The sequence below is a fragment of the Piliocolobus tephrosceles genome, chromosome 1 (genome assembly GCF_002776525.5).
Source record: "Piliocolobus tephrosceles isolate RC106 chromosome 1, ASM277652v3, whole genome shotgun sequence".
Classification (NCBI taxonomy): domain Eukaryota; kingdom Metazoa; phylum Chordata; class Mammalia; order Primates; family Cercopithecidae; genus Piliocolobus; species Piliocolobus tephrosceles.
Window position 1 is genome coordinate 198159470 of NC_045434.1, and position 20695 is coordinate 198180164.

At 42.3% G+C, this 20695-nt stretch overlaps 1 protein-coding gene across 4 annotated transcripts in view; it reads right to left on the reverse strand.

Moving 5' to 3' along the window:
• Positions 1–304: 304 nt before the first annotated feature.
• RCAN3 (RCAN family member 3) overlaps positions 305–20695 on the reverse strand; it is a 38369-nt gene continuing 17978 nt past the window's right edge. For 3 of the 4 annotated variants that reach the window (XM_023219638.3, XM_023219637.3, XM_023219635.3), the window contains exons 3-5: positions 5386–5559; positions 3873–4044; positions 305–2214 (exon numbers count right to left, since the gene is read on the reverse strand). In XM_023219638.3, the coding sequence (XP_023075406.1) occupies positions 2030–2214; positions 3873–4044; positions 5386–5559 (531 nt within the window). In that variant the 3' untranslated portion in view covers positions 305–2029. Of the gene's footprint in view, positions 2215–3872; positions 4045–5385; positions 5560–10218; positions 10280–20695 lie in introns of those variants that run through there. The other variant, XM_023219639.1, reaches the window with a different exon arrangement.

Genomic DNA, 20695 nt, shown 5'->3' on the forward strand with positions numbered 1-20695 from the left:
AATTTTGGTTTAAAGTTTTCTTCAATTTATTCAATGCTCTAAAAAAAAAAAAGATAGAAAAGCATTGGGTAATTTGCACTGCTTGACTGTAAAAAGTTTTATGTGTTAGGAATAGAATATTCTTTAATTGGCAGGCAAAGAATGAAAGCCAAGCCAAATAACAAAATATCATGGGTTTTGATCACTTAGAAAATTACAGTGAATCAATATTACCTAAAAGGAAATTCAAAAAATTCCCAATTGTTGATAATACATGTCTCCTGACATACAGGGTCCATCTTGCAACAAAAAATGGGCACAATGCTGAGTTCAGAACTGCAAAGTAAATTTATTAAGTGGCTCTCGGTTAAAATGACAAATGATGATTTGAATTCAATACACTAAATTGCTGATAGAATTGCAAATTTAAACTGAATTTACATTGAGGCTTAGCAGCGGTAGTTGGCTACACATGGAACAGTTTATTACCTCAGAGTATTTGAGGGCAAGGAAGACATAGAAAAAAAATTTAGGGGTGTGCAACACAGTTAGTGCTCAGAAATAAATGTTACCATAGTGAGAACAAAACCACAATGACATGTTAGTATCACTGTGCAGGCGTCATGGTTGAATGCCTGCATTTTGTTCCTTCATGGTGGCAGTCACCTTGGTTCATTAGTTCTCACTCATGTTTGCAGCTCCTTCACACGCCCCGGAGCTTCCCAAGTGTGCCACACAAAGGAAACAGCACAGTGAGTGGAGGCCAGCAGACCCACTTGGCCCAAAGCAAAGCCTTCTCAGTTATGAGACTTTTCTACAGAAGGGACTTCAAAGTCTAAACAGACCAGAAAGAGTTAAAAAGATCCTGCTTCTTCTTAGGGAGGGTCAAATATACATTCTGATACATAAGTGAGAAACAATTCTGTTTTAGGAAAAGTGCCAACTGCAATCCAAGTACAAAATTTCAACAAAAAGAAAAGTAAAACTGAATGATCTCCCCCTCATTCCCTAATTCATAGAAAAATAGCAGGTGTGACTTTTGTTTCAAAGCAAGCTGAAAAATGGTTCAAGGGACAATTTACATTATCATTACCTTTTCTAGTTGAAAGTCTATGAATGACATACATAAACGTACACATCACAGCAAAAGACTCAAGAACTAGTGGCTAACACGATACTGGAAAAGGTGAAGGATAAAGATTGGTGAATGAAGGTAGTTGGGTGGTCTACAGGCTAGAACACGGTCACCAACGGCAGAATGCAGTAGCCACCTGCAATCCTAATCATTCAAGCTTCCTGGTGGTACGTCCCACTTCTAAAGCGGCCCTCCTTCCCGGGCAGCCATGTCTCCAGGGCGCCACATCAGGAATGAGGGCCTATGCATTGCTTTGTCCCAAATTCCAGATAAGAGCAACATGTGGGGACATCTGTGTCGTAAGACTGATCCTCAAAGTGGATTTGGCATTTCTTCCCCAAAGCTGATGAAATAAATACTTGAGAACCATGATTTCTACGAATTATTCTGTATTTCAGGTTTCTTTTCCTGCAAAAAATGTCGTGTATACTGAATAACAACCTTTGATCGATTTATTAATTAGAAGCTATTTATACCAGTAGAAAACTACCCATTGTATTTTTCTATTTGTAAGACTATTTTTAAATTCATAAAAATGGTACTGTACTGGCTGTGACTAGAGTTCCAGTTTTTGGTGTCTCGTGTGATACGGCATCAGGAGGACTTACAAGGCTGGAGGGGAGCGAAACTGTTTTCCTAATCTGTTATTATTTTAAAATGGTTAAGGGTGGCCACATCTCCGGGGCTTCTCCTTTAATGTAAAGTCCCATTTGGAATATCACTTAAAATCTGGGACAGGTCAAATCAGCTGCTACTCTACACGACCGTGTCTGCAGTACAGGCGTGGTGAGAAGACCTACACCTTCCTCTGCAGAGTCTCAGCTACACCGTCGGCAGCAACGCACCGGCCGCGGAGCACAGATCGCCATGGCCGGAGCCCACCAGGGCAGCCGCCTTGCACCACAACCAAGCGCCTCACAGTGCGCAGTCGAAGGTCTGGGACTCATTCAGCGCTGCGGTCGGAGGGTCGGGGCGCCTCGTCTGGACAATTTTCTGTTTGGGGTTTTTTGTTTCTTCTTCCTCTTCAGTTTCACTTTCACAGACATGAACCACCACGCTGGGCGTCGACTCCGTTCCTGCGTGAAGTTCGTATTTCTCTCCTAGTGGAGGTAAAAGCAAAATAAGAACCATGACAAAAGCATCACTTCCAGCAAAAAGAACTCTTTTGTCTCTTGCAACGTTTTGTTCTACTCCTATTTTAATGGGTGATTCTTGTTGTTTAAATCTTTAAGTCCTATGTCAGGATATTTTATCTTGTTTTGGTGTTAGAGATTTGATACTTTAAGGCTGGTATAAAATGTTTCAGTACTGAGGTCTTGGGAGTTAAAATGCAAATGCTAATTATTGTTTTATGAATAATATGAGTGAATCTGTTTAATTAATTAATTTATTTATTTGAGATGGAGTCTCGCTCTGTCGCCCAGGCTGGAGTGCAGTGGCGCGATCTCGGCTCACTGCAACCTCTGCTGCCCCCCGTCCCGGTTCAAGTGATTCTCCTGCCTCAGCCTCCGGAGTAGTTGGGACTACAGGTGTGAGCCACCACGCCCAGCTAATTTTTGTATTTTTAGTTGAGATGGGGTTTTATCATGTTGGCCAGGCTGATCTCGAACTCCTGACCCTAAGTGATCTGCCTGCTTTGGCCTCCCAAAGTGCTGTGATTACAGGTGTGAGCCACCGTGCCCCGCCGAGTCAATCTGTTTAACTTCAAAATGGTTTCAGTTTTCCTTTGGAGATACTTGTAAGGATTCAGGCAGCACAGGCAATCCGTTGATTATAGGACCTTGGATATCTAAGATACAGCTCTAACGTCTAAAAACAGCACTGAGTCACTTCTTCCTCAAAATGCCTCTTTTATTCCCCTTCACGAGACATAACTCTGTCTTGGGTGGACAACTGTCTGAACCAGCATCACATCGGTTTCTTATATGATTTTAAAAGGAAGAGAGGTAGAGAAAGTAAAGAGAAGGAACAGAGGAAATGAAAAAGAAGTGACAAAAATATTGAAGGAATGAGATGATATCACTACCAATTCCTTGTAATGTAGTCAAAGCAGTTGTTGTTCACCTGATACTTGGTGGGGCTGGGGAGAGAAGGCACCTAATAGTCACTAACTGCCTATCAAGTACTAGCAAAATTTGTAGTAGTAAAAATTGCAGTTACATTTACTGAATATTATGTGTACATCATTCAATACTTATTTTTATTTTTATTTTTGGAGACAAAGAGTCTTGCTTCATGGCCCAGGCTGGAGTGCAGTGGTGTGATCTCGGCTCACTGCAACCTCCGCCTCTCGGGTTCAAGCAATTCTCCTGCTTCAGCCTCCCGAGTAGCTGGGACTAGAGGCATACGCCACCACGCCTAATTTTTTGTATTTTAGTAGAGACGGGGTTTCACCATGTTGGCCAGGTTGGTCTCGAACTCCTGACCTCAAGCAATCCGCCCGCCCTAGCCTCTCAAAGTGCTGGGATTACAGGTGTGAGCCACCATGCCCGGCCCTCATTTAGTACTTATAACCACACTGAATGGTGTATATGATTCTCCCTGCTTTATAGATGGAAAAGCAGAAGCTCAGAAAATGGAGGCTACGTAACTTGCTCAAGATCACAGAGCAAGTAGATGCCACAGCTGGAATTTGAACCCAGGTGTGTTTGACTTTATCCTCTGCTCTAATCATACTGCCACAATGCACACTGCTGAATACGATCTTCAATATAAAAGTTTCTTGGGGAAGAAAAGAGGAAAAATAGAAGTTTATTACCTGGTCCCAATTTGGAAACAGCACAGAGTAAATCATAATTTATAACAGGCATCGCATCTTCGCTCTGCTTCCACCCCACCGGGGGAGAGGCTGGAGGAGAGATGAGGAACTGCTTGACAGGCTGGGGCGGCAGGAGATAGGACTTGTCCCGCACTTCACCAGACATCTGCACCTGCAGGGAGCGAGACGCTCAAAGCCAGTTTGCCAACTGGGTTATGTTTTCTTCCTTATCAACTTTATGTTTACTGTTCCATCTTTTTGTAGAAAATTAAAAATTTCTCTTAAATAGTCTATAATCTCCAAGAAGGTGGGACTGGGTCTGTTTCGCTCACCACTGGCCACTCAGTGCACAGCACATGGCCACACATAGTAGATGCTTCATAAATATTAACTGAATAAAAAATAAATGGATGGGCTGGGTGTGGTGGCTCATACCTATAATCCCAGCACTTTGAGAGGCCGAGGCAGGTGGATCACCTGAGGTCAGGAATTCGAGATCAGCCTGGCCAACATGGTGAAACTCTATCTCTGCTGAAAATACAAAAATTAGCCGGGTGTGGTGGCACATGTCTGTAGTCCCAGCTACTTGGGAGGCTGAAGCAGGAGAATCACTTGAACCTGGGAGGCGGGGGATGTGGTGAGCTGAGATTGCATCACTGCATTCCAGCCTGGGTGACTGTGAGACTCCATCTCAAAAAATAAAAAAATAAAAATAAAAATAACAAATAAATAAGTAAGTAGACGAACAGAGAAATGAACGATAGTAACTACTAAATTCCAGTCTTAGAAGACATTAGATTATATCGACATCTTTTCATTTAGGTTTTTACTTGGAAGGCAAGACAAGAAACCTTTTTTTTTTTTTTAATTTGAAAAGGAGACTGTAAAAAATGCTTTTTTGAAAAGAAAACAGTGCACTTGATAACACGAGTAATCTCTTGATTTTGCCCATCCTTCTCAGAAGAAATTCGTTTCTCAGTGAGTCACACCAACGCAGGATTAGAATATACTAAGTGTAGCCAATTCTTGGTACCCTACAGGGTCCTCTGCAATTTCAAAGTCGAAGATTTGTACAGTTCTGTGACCTCCCTGGTTCCTCATATGAATTATGGAACACAGAAAATGATTTAAGAGACCATTTTCTCAGTTTCCCAAGGATTTCATGTCTTATTTCATGTGTGCCATTCTAGAGGCACAGGAGATAAGTTAGTTCCCTAACACTAGGTGTCAGGGCATAACCCATGCAGAATCCCAGTTGAGCAAAGCTGCCAGAAAAATCAACTGCTTCAACTGCTAGTCTCAGCAAAACAAAGTTAGGTGGTAAATGTGCTTAATAAATACATAAAATTATGTATCTATAAAATAAAAGGAAAATATTTTTGTATTATTTGCTGAATGAGATGGTTCATTCTGTACACCTCTGCTATAATAATATAGAAAATGGTGAACTAAAATTATTTTTGGATGGAGAAAAACAAGCTTAGAGAACAGTGTTCTTTGCACTGTGAAGTACCTGTGCAAAATACAGCTTTAGCTTCTGCCCATTGAAGTCTGTTTCGTGGAGTTCTATTCGCGCTCTTGCTGCCGCTTCAGGTTTGCTGAAATTTATTCTGACTCTTCTAAAGCTTTTAAACAGCTGAAAAGTAACTTGGTCATCATAGATGGTGAAGAGTGCTTCAAATCTTTCCTACAATTAAGGAGCAGCAAGGCAAAGGGAATGGGAGGGGAAAAAAAAGAAAAATCTTTAACAGAAGGGGAAATTTAAATCATGAAACCTAAGTAATTAAGAACTCATTGTGGCTGGGCGCGGTGGCTCAAGCCTGTAATCCCAGCACTTTGGGAGGCCGAGACGGGCGGATCACGAGGTCAGGAGATCGAGACCATCCTGGCTAACACGGTGAAACCCCGTCTCTACTAAAAATACAAAAACTAGCCAGGCGAGGTGGCGGGCGCCTGTAGTCCCAGCTACTCCGGAGGCTGAGGCAGGAGAATGGCATAAACCCGGGAGGCAGAGCTTGCAGTGAGCTGAGATCCGGCCACTGCACTCCAGTCCGGGCGACAGAGCGAGACTCCGCCTCAAAAAAAAAAAAAAAATATAACTCATTGTAAGTTAAACTTTTCTCCTAAAACAGTATACTTTTCTTGCACATATACAAGAACAGGTATCCTGTAATTTAGCAATTGCACTTACTTTATTTTTTTGAGATGGAGTCTCATTCTGTCATCCAGGCTGGAGTGCAGTGACATGATCTCAGCTCACTGCAACCTCCACCTCTCGGGTTCAAGTGATTTTCCTGCCTCAGCCTCCAAAGTAGCTGGGATTATAGGGGCCGGCCACCATGCCTGGCTAATTTTTCTATTTTTAGTAGGGATGGGTTTTCACCACGTTGGCCAGGCTGGTCCTAAACTCCTGACCTCAAGTGATCCATCCACCTCAGCCTCCCAAAGTGCTGGGATTACAGGCATGAGCCACCACGCTGGGTCATGCACTTATTTTAAGTGTAATTAACTTTATTAAATATTGTCTACATTCAAAGGTTATAAAACGAATGCAAGATATAAGAGAATGATACAAACATGCCCAATTCTAGAACACTGCTATTGTTCTGATGTCCTCGGTGCAACAAGGTTAGTTTTCCCTGTCACATTCCTTTTCTCCTTCAAAGCTGTCATTTCTGGAATTTTATCACTCCCTTGTTTTTCCTTATAGTTTACAACATTTATTTGTATCTCTAAAAATGTTATCATGTTATACGTATTCTTCCACAGCTTGCTTTTTTTGCTTAGATCTTGCTGCTGAGGTTCTCCCTTGCTGCTGTGACTGTTTTGTTTTTTTGTTTTGTATTTTTTTTTTGGAGATAGAGTCTCACTCTGTTGCCTAGAATGAGGTGCAGTAGTGCAATCTTGCCTCATTGCAGCCTCGACCTCTAGGGTTCAGGTAAACCTCCTGCCTCAGCCTCTTGGGTAGCTGGGACTATAGGCACCTGCCACCACATCCAGCTAATTTTTTGTATTTTCAGAAGAGACAGGGTTTTGCCACATTGCCCAAGCTGGTCTCAAACCCCCTGGGCTGAAGTCATCTACCCCTCTTGACCTCCCAAAGTGCTGGGATTATAGGTATGAGCCACTACACCCAGCAAGACATCCATTTCTAAGTACTGTTTCAGCTGTTCGCCACCAGTTTGTCTAATTTTTTTTTTTTTTTTGAGACAGGGTCTTGCTATATTGCCTGAGTTGGGTTCAAGTGATCCTCCTGCCTCAGCCTCCCAAGCAGCTGGGAGTACAGGCATGTGCTACCACACCCAGCACCTGAACAGTTTTGATACGTTTTATTTTTATTTTTTAAAATAGAAGGCAGGGCAAAAATAAAATAAAATAAAATTAGCCAGGTGTGGCCAGGCATAGTGGCTCACACCTATAATCCCAGCACTTTGGGAGGCTGAGGTGGGCGGATCACTTGAGGTCAGGAGTTCAAGACCAGCATAGCCAACATGGTGAAACCCTGTCTCTACTAAAAATATAAAAATTAGCCAGGCATGGTGGTCAGCACCTGTAATCCCAGCTACTTGGGAGGCTGAGGTGGGAGAATCACTTGAACCTGGGAAGGAGAGGCTGCGGTGAGCCAAGATTGTGCCACCGCACTCCAGCCTGGGTGACAGAACAAGGCTCTGTCTTTTTAAAAAAAAAAAAAAAGAGAGAGAGACAGAGTCTCTCTGTTGCCTAGGCCGGAGTGCAGTGGCGTGATCAGAGAGCTCACTGCAGCCTCGAAGTCCTGGGCTCAAGCCACCCCCACTACTTCAGCCTCCTTCAGCATGCACCACCATACCTGGCTTTTTTTTCTTTTTTCTTTTTGAGATGGAGTCTCGCTCTGTCGCCCAGGCCGGAGTGCAGTGGCCAGATCTCAGCTCACTGCAAGCTCCGCCTCCTGGGTTTACGCCATTCTCCTGCCTCAGCCTCCTGAGTAGCTGGGACTACAGGTGCCCGCCACCTCGCCCGGCTAGTTTTTTGTATTTTTTAGTAGAGACGGGGTTTCACTGTGTTAGCCAGGATGGTCTCGATCTCCTGACCTCGTGATCCGCCCGTCTCGGCCTCCCAAAGTGCTGGGATTACAGGCTTGAGCCACCGCCCGCCCCCTCTTTTTTTTTTTTTTTTTTTTTAAATGAGATGAGGTCTTGCTATGTTTCCCAGGCTAGTCTCAAACTCCTGAGCTCAAACTATCTTCCTACCTTGGCCTCCCAAAGTGCTGGGATTACAGGCATGAGTCACCATGCCTGGCCACACCTGGCTAATTTTATTTTATTTTTGTACAGAGTCTCAATGTCTTGCCCAAGCTGGTCTGGAACTCCTGCGCTCAAGTAATCCTTATGCCTGAGCCTCCCAAAGTGCTGGGATTAAAGATGTTAGCAACTGCACCAGTTGATTCTAAATACTCTCTAAGTTTTCTTACGATCTCTCCTTGTCTCATGAATTGTTTAGATGTATGTTTCTTAAATTGCAAATAGATGGGAGTTTTTTATGTTTTTAATGTCTAACTCATTTGCACTCTGATTGGAGTAGGCTATCCATAGTGATAGTAATCCTTTGACAGTTTGAGACTTGCTTTTGGTTCAATGTCATTAAATTTCACAAATCTTCTACATGTGCTTGAAAAGAGTGTATTTGTGCAGCTGTTTGGTACAGTATTATAAAAATGTTCAGTATATCCAGCTCATATTCTTTACAAGTTTTATATCCTGATTTTTTTGGGGGTCTGTTTTAACTATTATCAGGAAAGATCTGTTAGATTTTCCCACTATCAGGTGGATGTGTTATTTTTCTGTATAATTTGGTTACTTTCACGTCCTACATTTTAAGGCTAAGTTATCATGTGCGTACAAGCTTATAATTGTTTTCTCTTCCTGGTGAATGAAACTTTTAATCATTAGGTAGTGACCTTCTTCATCTGCCAGATAAAGGAATGCGCTTTGTTTTAAAGTCTATTTTGTCTGGCATTAATATAGCTGGTGTAGCTTTCTTTTGATTATGTATTGCATGGAAATCAATTTTTAGCCTTTACTGCTAACCTTTATGTATCCTTATGTTTTAGATATGTCTCATAAAAAGAATACATGTGTGTATAATGCATGTGTGTGCCTGTATGTAAATAAATGCAGTTTGACACTCACTGTCTTTCCACTGGAGTCCATTGTTGATTGCTGATATTTTGGGATGTCTACTATCTTATCTGTTTGTCTTAGATTTTCTGTGTTCATTTCTTTATTTGTTTGTTTTCTTTCCAACTATTTTTTCTCTTTCTCTATTTTCTTACCCTGAATGAAATTCCTATGAAAGATGCTAATGTATGTTTGGCAACGTCTTTAAAGATGCCTAACTCCCTATAGCCACAGCTTCTCTTTCACAAAGGCAAAACCATCAAACCTTTTTCTCAACATTCATACTGGGACTGTGTAATCACAAAAATAGCATTTTGGGGTGAAAAGCATTGGAAGAATATCTGAGCACAAATCATTTTATATAATTTGCAGTGTATCTCCTGAGTATTTTGAGATGGACTAGAGAAAGAGAGCAATATTTGAATCATTCATGAGGCTGAGAAAAAAATGGTTATTTTCCTATTTATTAATGAATTGGGATAATGAAAAGCCTAATTTCAATCACCAGAAGAAACGCAACATTAAATTTTCTTTACAGAAAACATATTTAGGCAATGGTTTAATAAATGAAATGTAATAAAACGGATCTAAGAAACTTCTCAATACCTTTAGAAGTATCCCTTAGGCTTGGCAATGGTAACACAATAAAAGGAACCTATAAATTAGCTTTGTTCTTGCTTGGCCTATGTAAAGATCTTTCAATGATCTGTTGATCCTGAAGTGCAAATTATACATTCCCTCATTTATTAGCTTCTCTCAATGTGAACATTTACTTGCCACTTTTCACTATTTCTCCAACTGGATAAAATATAAAATAATTTGTCCTCTGATATTTATTCTTTGTGTTCAAATATCCTTCATTCTTGAAGAAACATCATTTATCCTAAAGACTATGTATTTTTTGTTGATTCATTTAAAAAAATAAATTATGCCGGACCTTCTACTCAGCTTGGCTTTTCAGTGGACTGCAAGCTGCTTCCAGCAGGGGCAGTTTTAAGATCAATCCTATTCTTATTTACTACAGTATTTCCATATATTAAAGTAATACAGAAAGCCACACATGGTGGCTCACGCCTGTATTCCTAACACTTTGGGAGGCTGAAGCAGGCAGATCAACTTGAGGCAAGGAGTTTGAGACCAGCCTGGCCAATGTAGTGAAACCCCATCTCTACTAAAAATACAAAATTACACACCTGTAGTCCTAGTTACTCTGGAGGCTGAGACATGAGAATTGCTTTAGCCTGGGAGGCAGAGGTTGCAGTGAGCCCAAATTATGCCGCTGTACTCCATCTTGAATAAGAGAGCAAGACTGTCTCAAAAAAAAGTAATCTAGATAAATAATAAAATATTATATAGCTTTAGTAAGGATTTTAAAATAGCATATCAGTTCTTAAAAGGGAAGGTAAATAGGTAAATATATTAAATACTGATAATTATTATTGCTTCTGGATACATTTCAAAGTTTCTTCAGCATCCATTTCAAAGGTGGCTAGCTTTGTCGCTTTTAAAGAGAATGAGAATTGAGATTTTCCAAAATCACAACCCATTTGGTTCTTGGTATTAGTTTATTTTAAATGTATTTTAAACATTAAGAAAATATTAAAATTCCCATATGATATAGTCAAGAAATATTAACACTGAACACAATGGAAATTAAGAACAGCTTATAAAATATTAGTACTTTGTAATTCTATACATTAAACATTTTCCTTGCCCAAGGTAAAAGGACCATGTATTATCCCTAGTCCTCCACAGCAATGAATTTTTCCTAGTACCAATGCATTGTATGACAGAAGCTACCTTGCAAACAGCTACTTGATAATCATATCCTTCTTCCTTTTTCCCTTCAAGATACTTCTTTTTTTCAAATTCCAGAAATACACTGTAACTGAATGTAACATGCAGATGACAGCAATGGGTCATATGGCTCCCTCGCTCGCATTCTCTCTCTCCCCCCCCAAAATCCAATACCTGTGATAGGACTAAGAATTATAACAAAATGGCCAGGCACAGTAGCTCATTCTTGTAATCTCAGCACTTTGGGATGCCAGGAACTTGAGACCAGCCTGGGCAACACTGCAAGACCCCATCTCTACAAACAAATTAAATAATTAGCCAGGCATGGTGGCGCACGCTTGTAGCCTTATCTACTCAGTTGGCTAAGGTGGGAAGATTGTTTGAACCCAGGAGTTCGAGGCTGCAGTGAGCCACAATCGCACCACTGTACTCCAGCCTGGGCAATAGAGTGAGACCCTGTCTCTCTCTCTTTCTAAAAAAGAGAATTACACAAAAATGAAGCCATGCAAGAACTGATTAGCAAGCTTTTTCTGAATTTTGTGTTCTTTCTCTCTCCTTCACACCCATTTTCCCTTGAAGTAGCATGAATATGGTTATGAAATATGTGAATTCTAGCTGTGAGATGCTTTAGAAGCATGAAGAATTAACTTGGAGGCAAAACCATCAGTTTCCTATTTGACAAAAAAGGTTACGAGCCCTCAGCTGGTAGCTTTGCCCTTCTGTGAGTCCACAGACATCCCTATGTAGATTCCTGATGCTGCCCCTGATAGCCCGACATTAGCACGAAAGGGATTTAGAAGATTGCAGACAGCAGGGGAAGGACATAATCTATGAAAATGGACTGAAAACGACTTGTGATAAACATGAAGGATCTGCAGCTGTTCATTCAAAAACCAAATGACTATTTTTCTCCTTAGAGTTGTTTCAGAAATAGCTCATTTTTATAAATGTCTGAATTCTCTAATGATGTAACATTAACATCATCCTGTTGGGTGATGGCTGCACATTTATTTGAGAAAAGATAATGGGGATTCCATTAAAATAGAAATCATTGGCCGGGCGCGGTGGCTCAAGCCTGTAATCCCAGCACTTTGGGAGGCCGAGACGGGCGGATCACGAGGTCAGGAAATCGAGACCATCCTGGCTAACAGGGTGAAACCCCGTCTCTACTAAAAAATACAAAAAAAAAAACTAACCGGGCGACGTGGCGGGCGCCTGTAGTCCCAGCTACTCGGGAGGCTGAGGCAGGAGAATGGCGTAAACCTGGGAGGCGGAGCTTGCAGTGAGCTGAGATCCGGCCACTGCACTCCAGCCTGGGCGACAGAGCGAGACTCCGTCTCAAAAAAAAAAAAAATCATCATTAACCACTTTACTTTTTCTGTAGTCACTTACTATCCCCCCTCTGGCAGCGTAAGGTCTACAGGCACAACACAAATAGTGCAACCTAAAAACCAATGCCTGAGGCTTTTTCCTATGATGTACGTAGATTTTCCACAAAATATAGACCAGAAGCTGCCTTCACATGCTAAGATCACCTGTGCAATTAGTCAGCCATCAAAATGACAGCACATACCTTGTACCTAAAATAGCTAAGAACAACATGTAACCAACAACCTTTTTGGAGACTTAAGAAAGAGTGCTTGACAGCTGGATAACAGGCATCAGTAAAGGAGAAAAGTGGAAAAGGCCATACAGGAAGGTCAGTTTCAAGGAGCAACAGCAGATGAGGATGGCAGCCAAGTGTGTATTTCCTGACCTTTCTGGAACCACCATGGCTCCACTCTGTTGCCCTATCCCAACTCGGAGAAGGCAAGGTTTAGCTGTTTCACTGAAGAACAAACTGGGAACATGATTTTGCCACACCCCTTTGCTTTGGACTGAAAAAAAACAAGGAGCCCACCACTTCCAGTAAACATTAGAGAGTAGGAGGATGGGAGGCTGAGGCATGAGAATTGCTTGAACCTGGGAGGTGGAGGTTGCAGAGAGCCGTGATTGTGCCACCACACTCCAGCCTGGGCGACAGAGCAAGACCCTGTCTCAAAAAAAACAAAACAAAACAAAACAAAACAAAAGAAAACAAAACAAACAGAGTAGGAGGAATGATTTTACTCTTGAGAAGGAATGGCTTGATTCATTCAGCAGTGAAATTATCTTTGGCTTCCTAAGGCAAGAGATTTATATTCTATGTCTTTCTGTAAATCTGATCTAGAAAATTCCATTTCTCCAGTGTCCCGAGCCTGCAGGTCCACTAATATCAAAGGCAAGGCCTCCATTTCTGTCTGGGGGTAAGCAAAGTGCTTTTGGTTCTTCTCAATTACCACTGACTAAAACAGCCAGAGAGATGGACTTTACTGAACAGAAAAAAGGGCACATACAGCTAGGCATGGTGAATTTAAAAACTTTCCTTTGATAATCTGAGTACTTGTAAAATTCTGGGACCTAAAGTCAAAAGTGCTAGAGGGCAGCAGAATATATGAAAAATGCAAAAACCTTTGTCAACCTTTGTTATTTATGTTGCCATCATCATTTTTCCAGATCAGAGAGAAACCTGTAACTGAATTAAAATTCAAGAAAATATGGAATGCTAGCTATTCAAGATGGATTTTTATGTTTTAATGGCTACTGTATTTATAAACACATACTCTGACTTATTGGAACACAAATTCTTTCTTTTTTCTTGAGACAGGGTCTCGCTCTGTCACCCAGGCTGGAGTTCAGTGGTGCAATCTTGGCTCACTGAAACCTCTGCCTCCTGGGTTCATGTAATTCTCCTGCCTCAGCTTCCTGAGTAGCTGGGACTACAGGTGCCTGCCACCACGCCCGGCTAATTTTTGTATTTTTAGTAGAGACGAGGTTTCACCATGTTGGCCACACTGGTCTTCAACTTCTGACCTCAAGTGATCTGCCTGCCTCAGCCTCCCACAGTGCTGGAATTATAGGCATGAGCCACACGTGCCCAACCCTGGAACATCAATTCTTAAACAGCTATGATTTTTTTCCAAATCTATAATATTCCTTAAACCATGTGCAAGTAAAGTGGTCAACATGATGATTCATCATTATTGATCGGAACAAATTATGGATTGGCATAAGGATGGGATCATGAAAATATTTTGATTGCTGTGTTAGTTACAAGGGTAGATACTGTCAACTCACCAAACTGCACACTTTGAAGATCTGTATATTTCATTAAGAGTTTTACCAAAGTTAAAAACAATGTATAAGGGGAAACAAGATAAAAAGATGGGGTGAAGTGGCTACAGCAGCCAGCTGCCGGGTCAGAGGTAGCACCTGGGTCTCACCATCGCTGAGCACAGGTGTTGGATGCCAGAGCCCTGCTTCATGAGTGTCTGCAATGGACCTGGCTGTGGGCCCAGAAAGGCTGGTTTTGGCTGGCACTATTTTCCATCTTCAATTAGGGCAACATATCCTTAGTTATTAATAGTAATTCTGGTTATAGAAACTTCTCTGGCTGGGTGTGGTGGCTTATGCCTGTAATCCCAACACTTTGGGAGGCCGATGCAGGAGGATTACTTGAGGCCAGGAGTCTGAGACCAGCTTGAGCAACATAGTGAGACCTCATCTCTACAAAAAAAAAAAAAAAAAAATTAGCCATTCATGGTGGTGTGCACCTGTAGTCCCAGCTACTCAGGAGGCTGAGGTGGGAGGGCTGCTTGAGCCCAGAAGGTCAAAGCTGCAATAAGCCAAGACTGTTCACTGCACTCCAGCCTGGGTGACAGAGTGAGACCCCATCTTAAAACACAAAAACAAAAAAATAAAAATAAAAATTTCTCTCTTCCGTAGTTAAGTTGGAAAAGATCTATGACTGTGTTTGAACTGAAGATGTATGCACAATGTAGAAATCATTTTCGCCGGGCGCGGTGGCTCAAGCCTGTAATCCCAGCACTTTGGGAGGCCGAGACGGGCAGATCACAAGGTCAGGAGATCGAGACCATTCTGGCTAACACGGTGAAACCCCGTCTCTACTAAAAAATACAAAAACCTAGCCAGGCGAGGTGGCAGGCGCCTGTAGTCCCAGCTACTCGGGAGGCTGAGGCAGGAGAATGGTGTAAACCCGGGAGGCGGAGCTTGCAGTGAGCTGAGGTCTGGCCACTGCACTCCAGCCTGGGCGACAGAGCGAGACTCCGTCTCAAAAAAAAAAAAAAAAAAAAGAAATCATTTTCAAGCAATTTGGCGGCCAGTTACCAGCCTCAAAACACCTCGAAAATGCACTTTGCCACCTGAAGAACAGGTCCACAACCACAGCTACCCCCCAATTACAGCAACATTAACAGTTAAGCTGATTAGGCAGCTGTCAGGGCTACTACAGAAACAGTCTATACACACACACACACACACACTCTTTCAAGATGTGAAGGTACTGCACTCAAGTGATGACACTCAAACCCTGTAGCCCATCAATAAAGAAAAGTACTTTTTATTTGGCTTTTCTATTGGAGAAGTGCGATCTTCAAAACCACAAATGGGAGAACTTCTAACAGCTCGTGACAGCAGTATCGGCCTTTTTCCCCTTAAGCCTAGAGGTTGTTTGGTTATTTACTGAATAAAGCAAAGAAGACAGAGGAGCAGATTATAAGGTCCCCTGAAGGAAACAGCAGATGGACCAAATCTAGACAGAGTGCACACAAATTGTGAAACACAGATTTCTGTCCTTTGCAACCCCACTTAGCTATTTTGCTATTGAAGGGCATCTCAAAGAGGCAGTCAAATTATAAGCAGGCAATTACCTAATCCAAAGCCCAAAAACAGCCCACAAAACACTTCAGGTTTGCAAACCTATCCAGGGAGCTGGACTCAAACATACAGTTTTGATCTAAGACATCACAGTTAAGAAAAACCACGGTGAGTTCTTCCCCCAACAAACCGTGCAAATTTGCCCAGGAACAAAGGAAAGTGTTTCAGCTGCCCAGGCTGCTGTTCGAGCACTCTGGGCTCAGTTTTCAAGGTTGGTGTGGTAGCAGATCCATGCCAGCTGCTCGAGAAAACTGATGACTGCTCTCTAGGATGTCCACTGGAATCTTCCCTCCCTCTTTCTTGTCCTCCCTGTCCATGAAGTAGGAAGGATTTGGGAAGTCCAAGTTCAGCTTGAATTCCACATCTGGCCTTGGGTTCCATGACAGCCAGGAGCAGAACGACATGGGCCAGGTGCAGATGCTCTGACGGCCCCGTCAGAGACAGTGCCCATATGGTGAGCTCTTTGTGACTTTTGTGAGCGAGCATTGGCTTTGATGAACAAGCATCAAACCCTGCTCTGCCTCTGAGAAGGGGAACATGAGTGGATATTATCCATTCGGGAGGACCAGAGGCCCCTGTTCATAGGCCTGTGGTCCCAGCTACTCAGGAAGCTGAGGTGGGAGGATCACTTGAGCCCAGGAGGCAGAGGCTGCAGTGAGCCGAGACTGCTCTACTGCACTCCAGCCTGGGCAACAGAGCCAGACCCTGTCTCAAAATAATAATAATAATAATAATAAAAATAATGAATAAGGCATCCTTTCTATTCCTGAACATTCAGTCCAGAAGCTGTCGATGGAGCCATGGAAGGTAGCTGTGCACAAAGCTGGGCAGTAGGGGAGCTGCAGCAGCCCGCAGCATGGTGTGGGGTCCGGGTGGGGCAGGGCAGGTGGTCACTTGGAGAGTGGCCTGGCATGGGGTATTGGAGCCCAGCAGAGATGAGGATGGTACGCCCAACAAGAGGCTGCCTAACACAGGGTAAGGGGGACAGTATTCCTACATTGGAGCAATCGGACTGGAGGAGGAAGCCCAGGCAGGGTGGGAAGGTGAGGGGGCGCTGTGTGGGAACTCAGGAGCGGGTAGTGGAGCCCTGTAGGGTGAGGGGGTGTCTGTATAAGGGGCAGCCCAGTATACACAGGAAAAAGGCAGTGACAGTCACAGACAGGGGAAGGGAGAAAATTCTTTAGCATTGGACTGGAGCTGGACGTGTTAAATGTAAATACATGTATATGCACGTATGCAGATACGTGTATATGTGTGCATGTATGTAGACACGTGTGCATCTGCATACTTCCTAGCCCTGTCCACTGAAGGGCCTGGAAACAGGGACACTCCAAGAGCCAACTGCCATATCCTGGTTTCTATACACTCTTCTCCACTGAAAGCAATCCAAGGGCTCCTTGGAAAAATGGCTGACTCCTAGTTCAACACTGTATGTTGGAGCCCAAGCGCCAGGGCTGTGGCAGCGAAAGTACCAAATAATTCTGGAATATCTTGTGCTAGGAAGTAAGGAAGTACTCAAAGAGTGATGGGTGCATGTCAAAAAGACACAGAAGCCATCTTGAAGGGACAACTACTGGCCAAATCTGGACAAACTGTAGCATCAAAATAATCACAGTAACAGATTATAACCAATGAATAAAATAGGAAACCATGGACCTTACTATATGAATAAACTGAATATACTGAAGGTTTGATGGGGAAACAGTTTCAAAGTACCTCCCACAAAATATTAATTAATTACAAGGAGAAAAAGAGCAACTCGACAGTGGAGAAGTCTGGCAGACATCACCTTCACCAAAGGCTCAGAGCCAAAGGGGACAAATGGAAACCGCACCATCGGACAGGACCTGAAGGGAAGAGATCAGTGTCACTTCTGCATTGTTCTGGCCAAAGATGCACAAACTGCAATGAACCCTAAGGAAACATCACGCAAACCCAAAGTGAGAGACATGCTACAGAATAACTGGACTGCAATCTTCAAGAGGGTGGGATGCTATGAACAGTGAAGAAAGACAGGTTTCCTTCAGATTGAAAAGGACTTAAGAGACCTGACAAATAAATGCGATGGGTGAGAAACGACTGGATATTTTCACTATAAAGGGCATTACTGGGACAACTGGCAAATCCTGAATGGGATCTGAGGACTAGGAGGGAGAAATGTAACAATGTTAATTTCTTGGTTTTTGTTTTTTTTCTCCCAGGAAAATGCCCCTGTTTGTAGGAAATACATATGGAAGTACTGGGGAGTGACAGCCATCATTGTGGGCAACTTATGCTTTGAAATGGTGCAGGAAAAGCAAAGTGCTCTGTACACCTAACCATTAAAAGTATCTTTCTTCGGGGGGATGGGATCTCGCTTTGTTGCCAAGACTGGAATGCAGTGGTGACATCATAGCTCACTGCCGCCTCAAATTCCTTGGCTCAATAGATCCTCCTGCCTCGGTCTCCCAGAGTGCTGGGATGACAGGTGTGAACCATCATGCCTGGCTTACTTATTTATACACACACATATATTATGAACATGTTCTACTGTCCTAAATATGACATAAAACTTACAAAAATAAAAATGTAAATCAGGTAAGGAAATAAAAAAATAGGAAAGACATGGTTATTCAAACTAATTGATGAGGGTTCAACATAAATGTTGGGGCGTGTTGATGTCTCAGTACATGTAGGTTACTTTCCCAGTAATTTTTCCAGCACATATTTCATGAACAGCAAGGCTCACAAGCCAGGCTCTGTGCTAGGCAGTGTGGAGGTGACACACATGCCTATCCTGAGCTCCCTCACTTCTGAATTACCCTGTCCCCACCCATGGGCACACTCTGTTTTGGAAAGATTAGGAACGTATACACATGGGTAACCTAGCTATTTCTTTCTTTCTTTTCTTTTTTTTTTTTTTTTGAGATGGAGTCTCGTTCTGTCACCAGGCTGGAGTGCAGTGGCGCGATCTCAGCTCCCTGCAACCTCCGCCTCCTGGGTTCAAGTTATTTTCCTGCCTCAGTCTCCCAAGTATCTGGGACTACATGTGCACGCCACCACACCCAGCTAATATTTGTATTTTTAGTAGAGTCGGGGTTTCACCATGCTGGCTAGGATGGTCTCGATCTCTTGATCTTGTGATCCACCTGCCTCGGCCTCCCAAAGTGCTAGGATTACAGGCGTGAGCCACCGTGCCCAGCCATAACCTAGCTATTTCTTAGCACCTAAGAGTCTTGAGGTCTACCTTGATTTGGGGAGTAGTGGATTGTTTCCAGCTGAAATTGAGATTACTGGAAAAACAAAAAGCTTCAAGGTACAGAAGGGGCCATTAGCTCAAAGATATTTTACACTTGCTTTGATATATGGAACCTCCATAAATGAAGATAAAAAATTATAAGGCATTTTGAGTATATATACACATCAGAAAAAAGTTATTTACATTATACTAGTATAAATGTCAATGAAGTGATAGGAAGTTAAGTAATTCTTTCATGTTATTTAGGTCTCACTTCCAATGTCAGTTCTTTGGATAGGCCTTCCCTGACCACTCAAGTTCAAAATCACGACCCATCAAGTCACTCTCTCTTGCTCCATACCATTTTATTTTCTCACGGTACTTGTTATTATCTGAACGTATCCACTTGTTGGCACATTCACTATCTTTTTCTCCCTATGCTCCGTGAGGGATCCTTCATCTTGCTGACCGCTGTCTCCCCAGAACCTGTGACAGAGGCCAGCACAACGCTCCATCAAAACTTACTGACTGCACAAATTAAGAAAGGGGATCTGTAAACAAGTCATCTCCAAGAACATGACAGCCAACCTTACTGTTCAGTGACTCTTAATTTTCTATTAATTTAGATGTCCAAATAAATCATCTGAAATCCTTTTAAATTCTTGTTTTTGAGGCAACGTATTCACAATGGAAGCTACAAATATCCTGAATGGTAAGTGAAGAGAGCTTTTTCATTTCAAAATCTCTTAAGATATTTCAAAATCCCTAAATGTTACATCTACCGTGATGTAGTCTGAGGACCCAGTGCTAGTCCATGGACTTTGCTACCAGTCCACGAGAAGGTTCAGTATCAAAACAGAGAGAAAGTGTTTAGAAATGTTTTAGCAAGTTTACATCACTATGACATTTTTATTCCATTTTACAAAAGCATCACACAATGACAGTTTAGAGGAAAAACCTGGTCTTCCACTGGCTATAAGTCTGAGAAGGATTCATCTATAATTTACTGAAAAATACGTTGGAAAGTAATAATGCTCTGATGATGCTCTGAAGCAATGGGAACTCTTACACATGACTAAGAAGATGCAAACAGGTCCAAATGCTTTAGAGAGTATCTGACAACATGCACTAAGATTGGAGAAGTGTAACTCCACAAGCCAGCAGCGTCGCCCCAGCCTCACACAGGATGCTACGGAATGTAAGCGGCATCCGGGAATGCGATGGCAGCACACCAAAAAGAACCTAAATGCCCATCAACATGAGAATGGGTAAATAAACTGTAGTATATTTAGAAAATAAGATATTATAGAAGTGAAACTGAATACACATTTCAACATGGATTAGTCTTGCTGATACAGTGTTGAGCAAAAAAATAAGAATTTATACAATTATGCCATTTATATAAAATTTTATTTATTTTTTATTTTATTATTTTCTAAATACTTCCAACTCCTTATTTTTTGTCTTTTTTTCTCAGTCGCTCAGGCTGGAGTGCAGTGGCATGATCTCGGCTCACTGCAACCTCTGCCTCCCAGGTTCGAGCAATTCTCCTGCCTCAGCCTCCCAAGTAGCTGGGATTACAGGCATGCACCACTATGCCTGACTAACTTTTGTATTTTTAGTACAGATGGGGTTTTGCCATGTTGGCCAGGCTGGTCTCAAACTCCTGACCTCAGGGTGATCCACCCACCTTGGCCTCCCAAAGTGCTGGGATTACAGGCCTGTGCCACCACGGCTGGCCAATATATAAAATTTTAAATGATGTAAAATACTATTTATTTCATTAGTGTTTTAGCATACAGTTTAGCATACGATTTTCAGTATACAGATCATACACATATTTTGTTAATGTATACTTAAGCTACAAATATCGTTGAAAGTAATTGAAGATGCTTATCTCA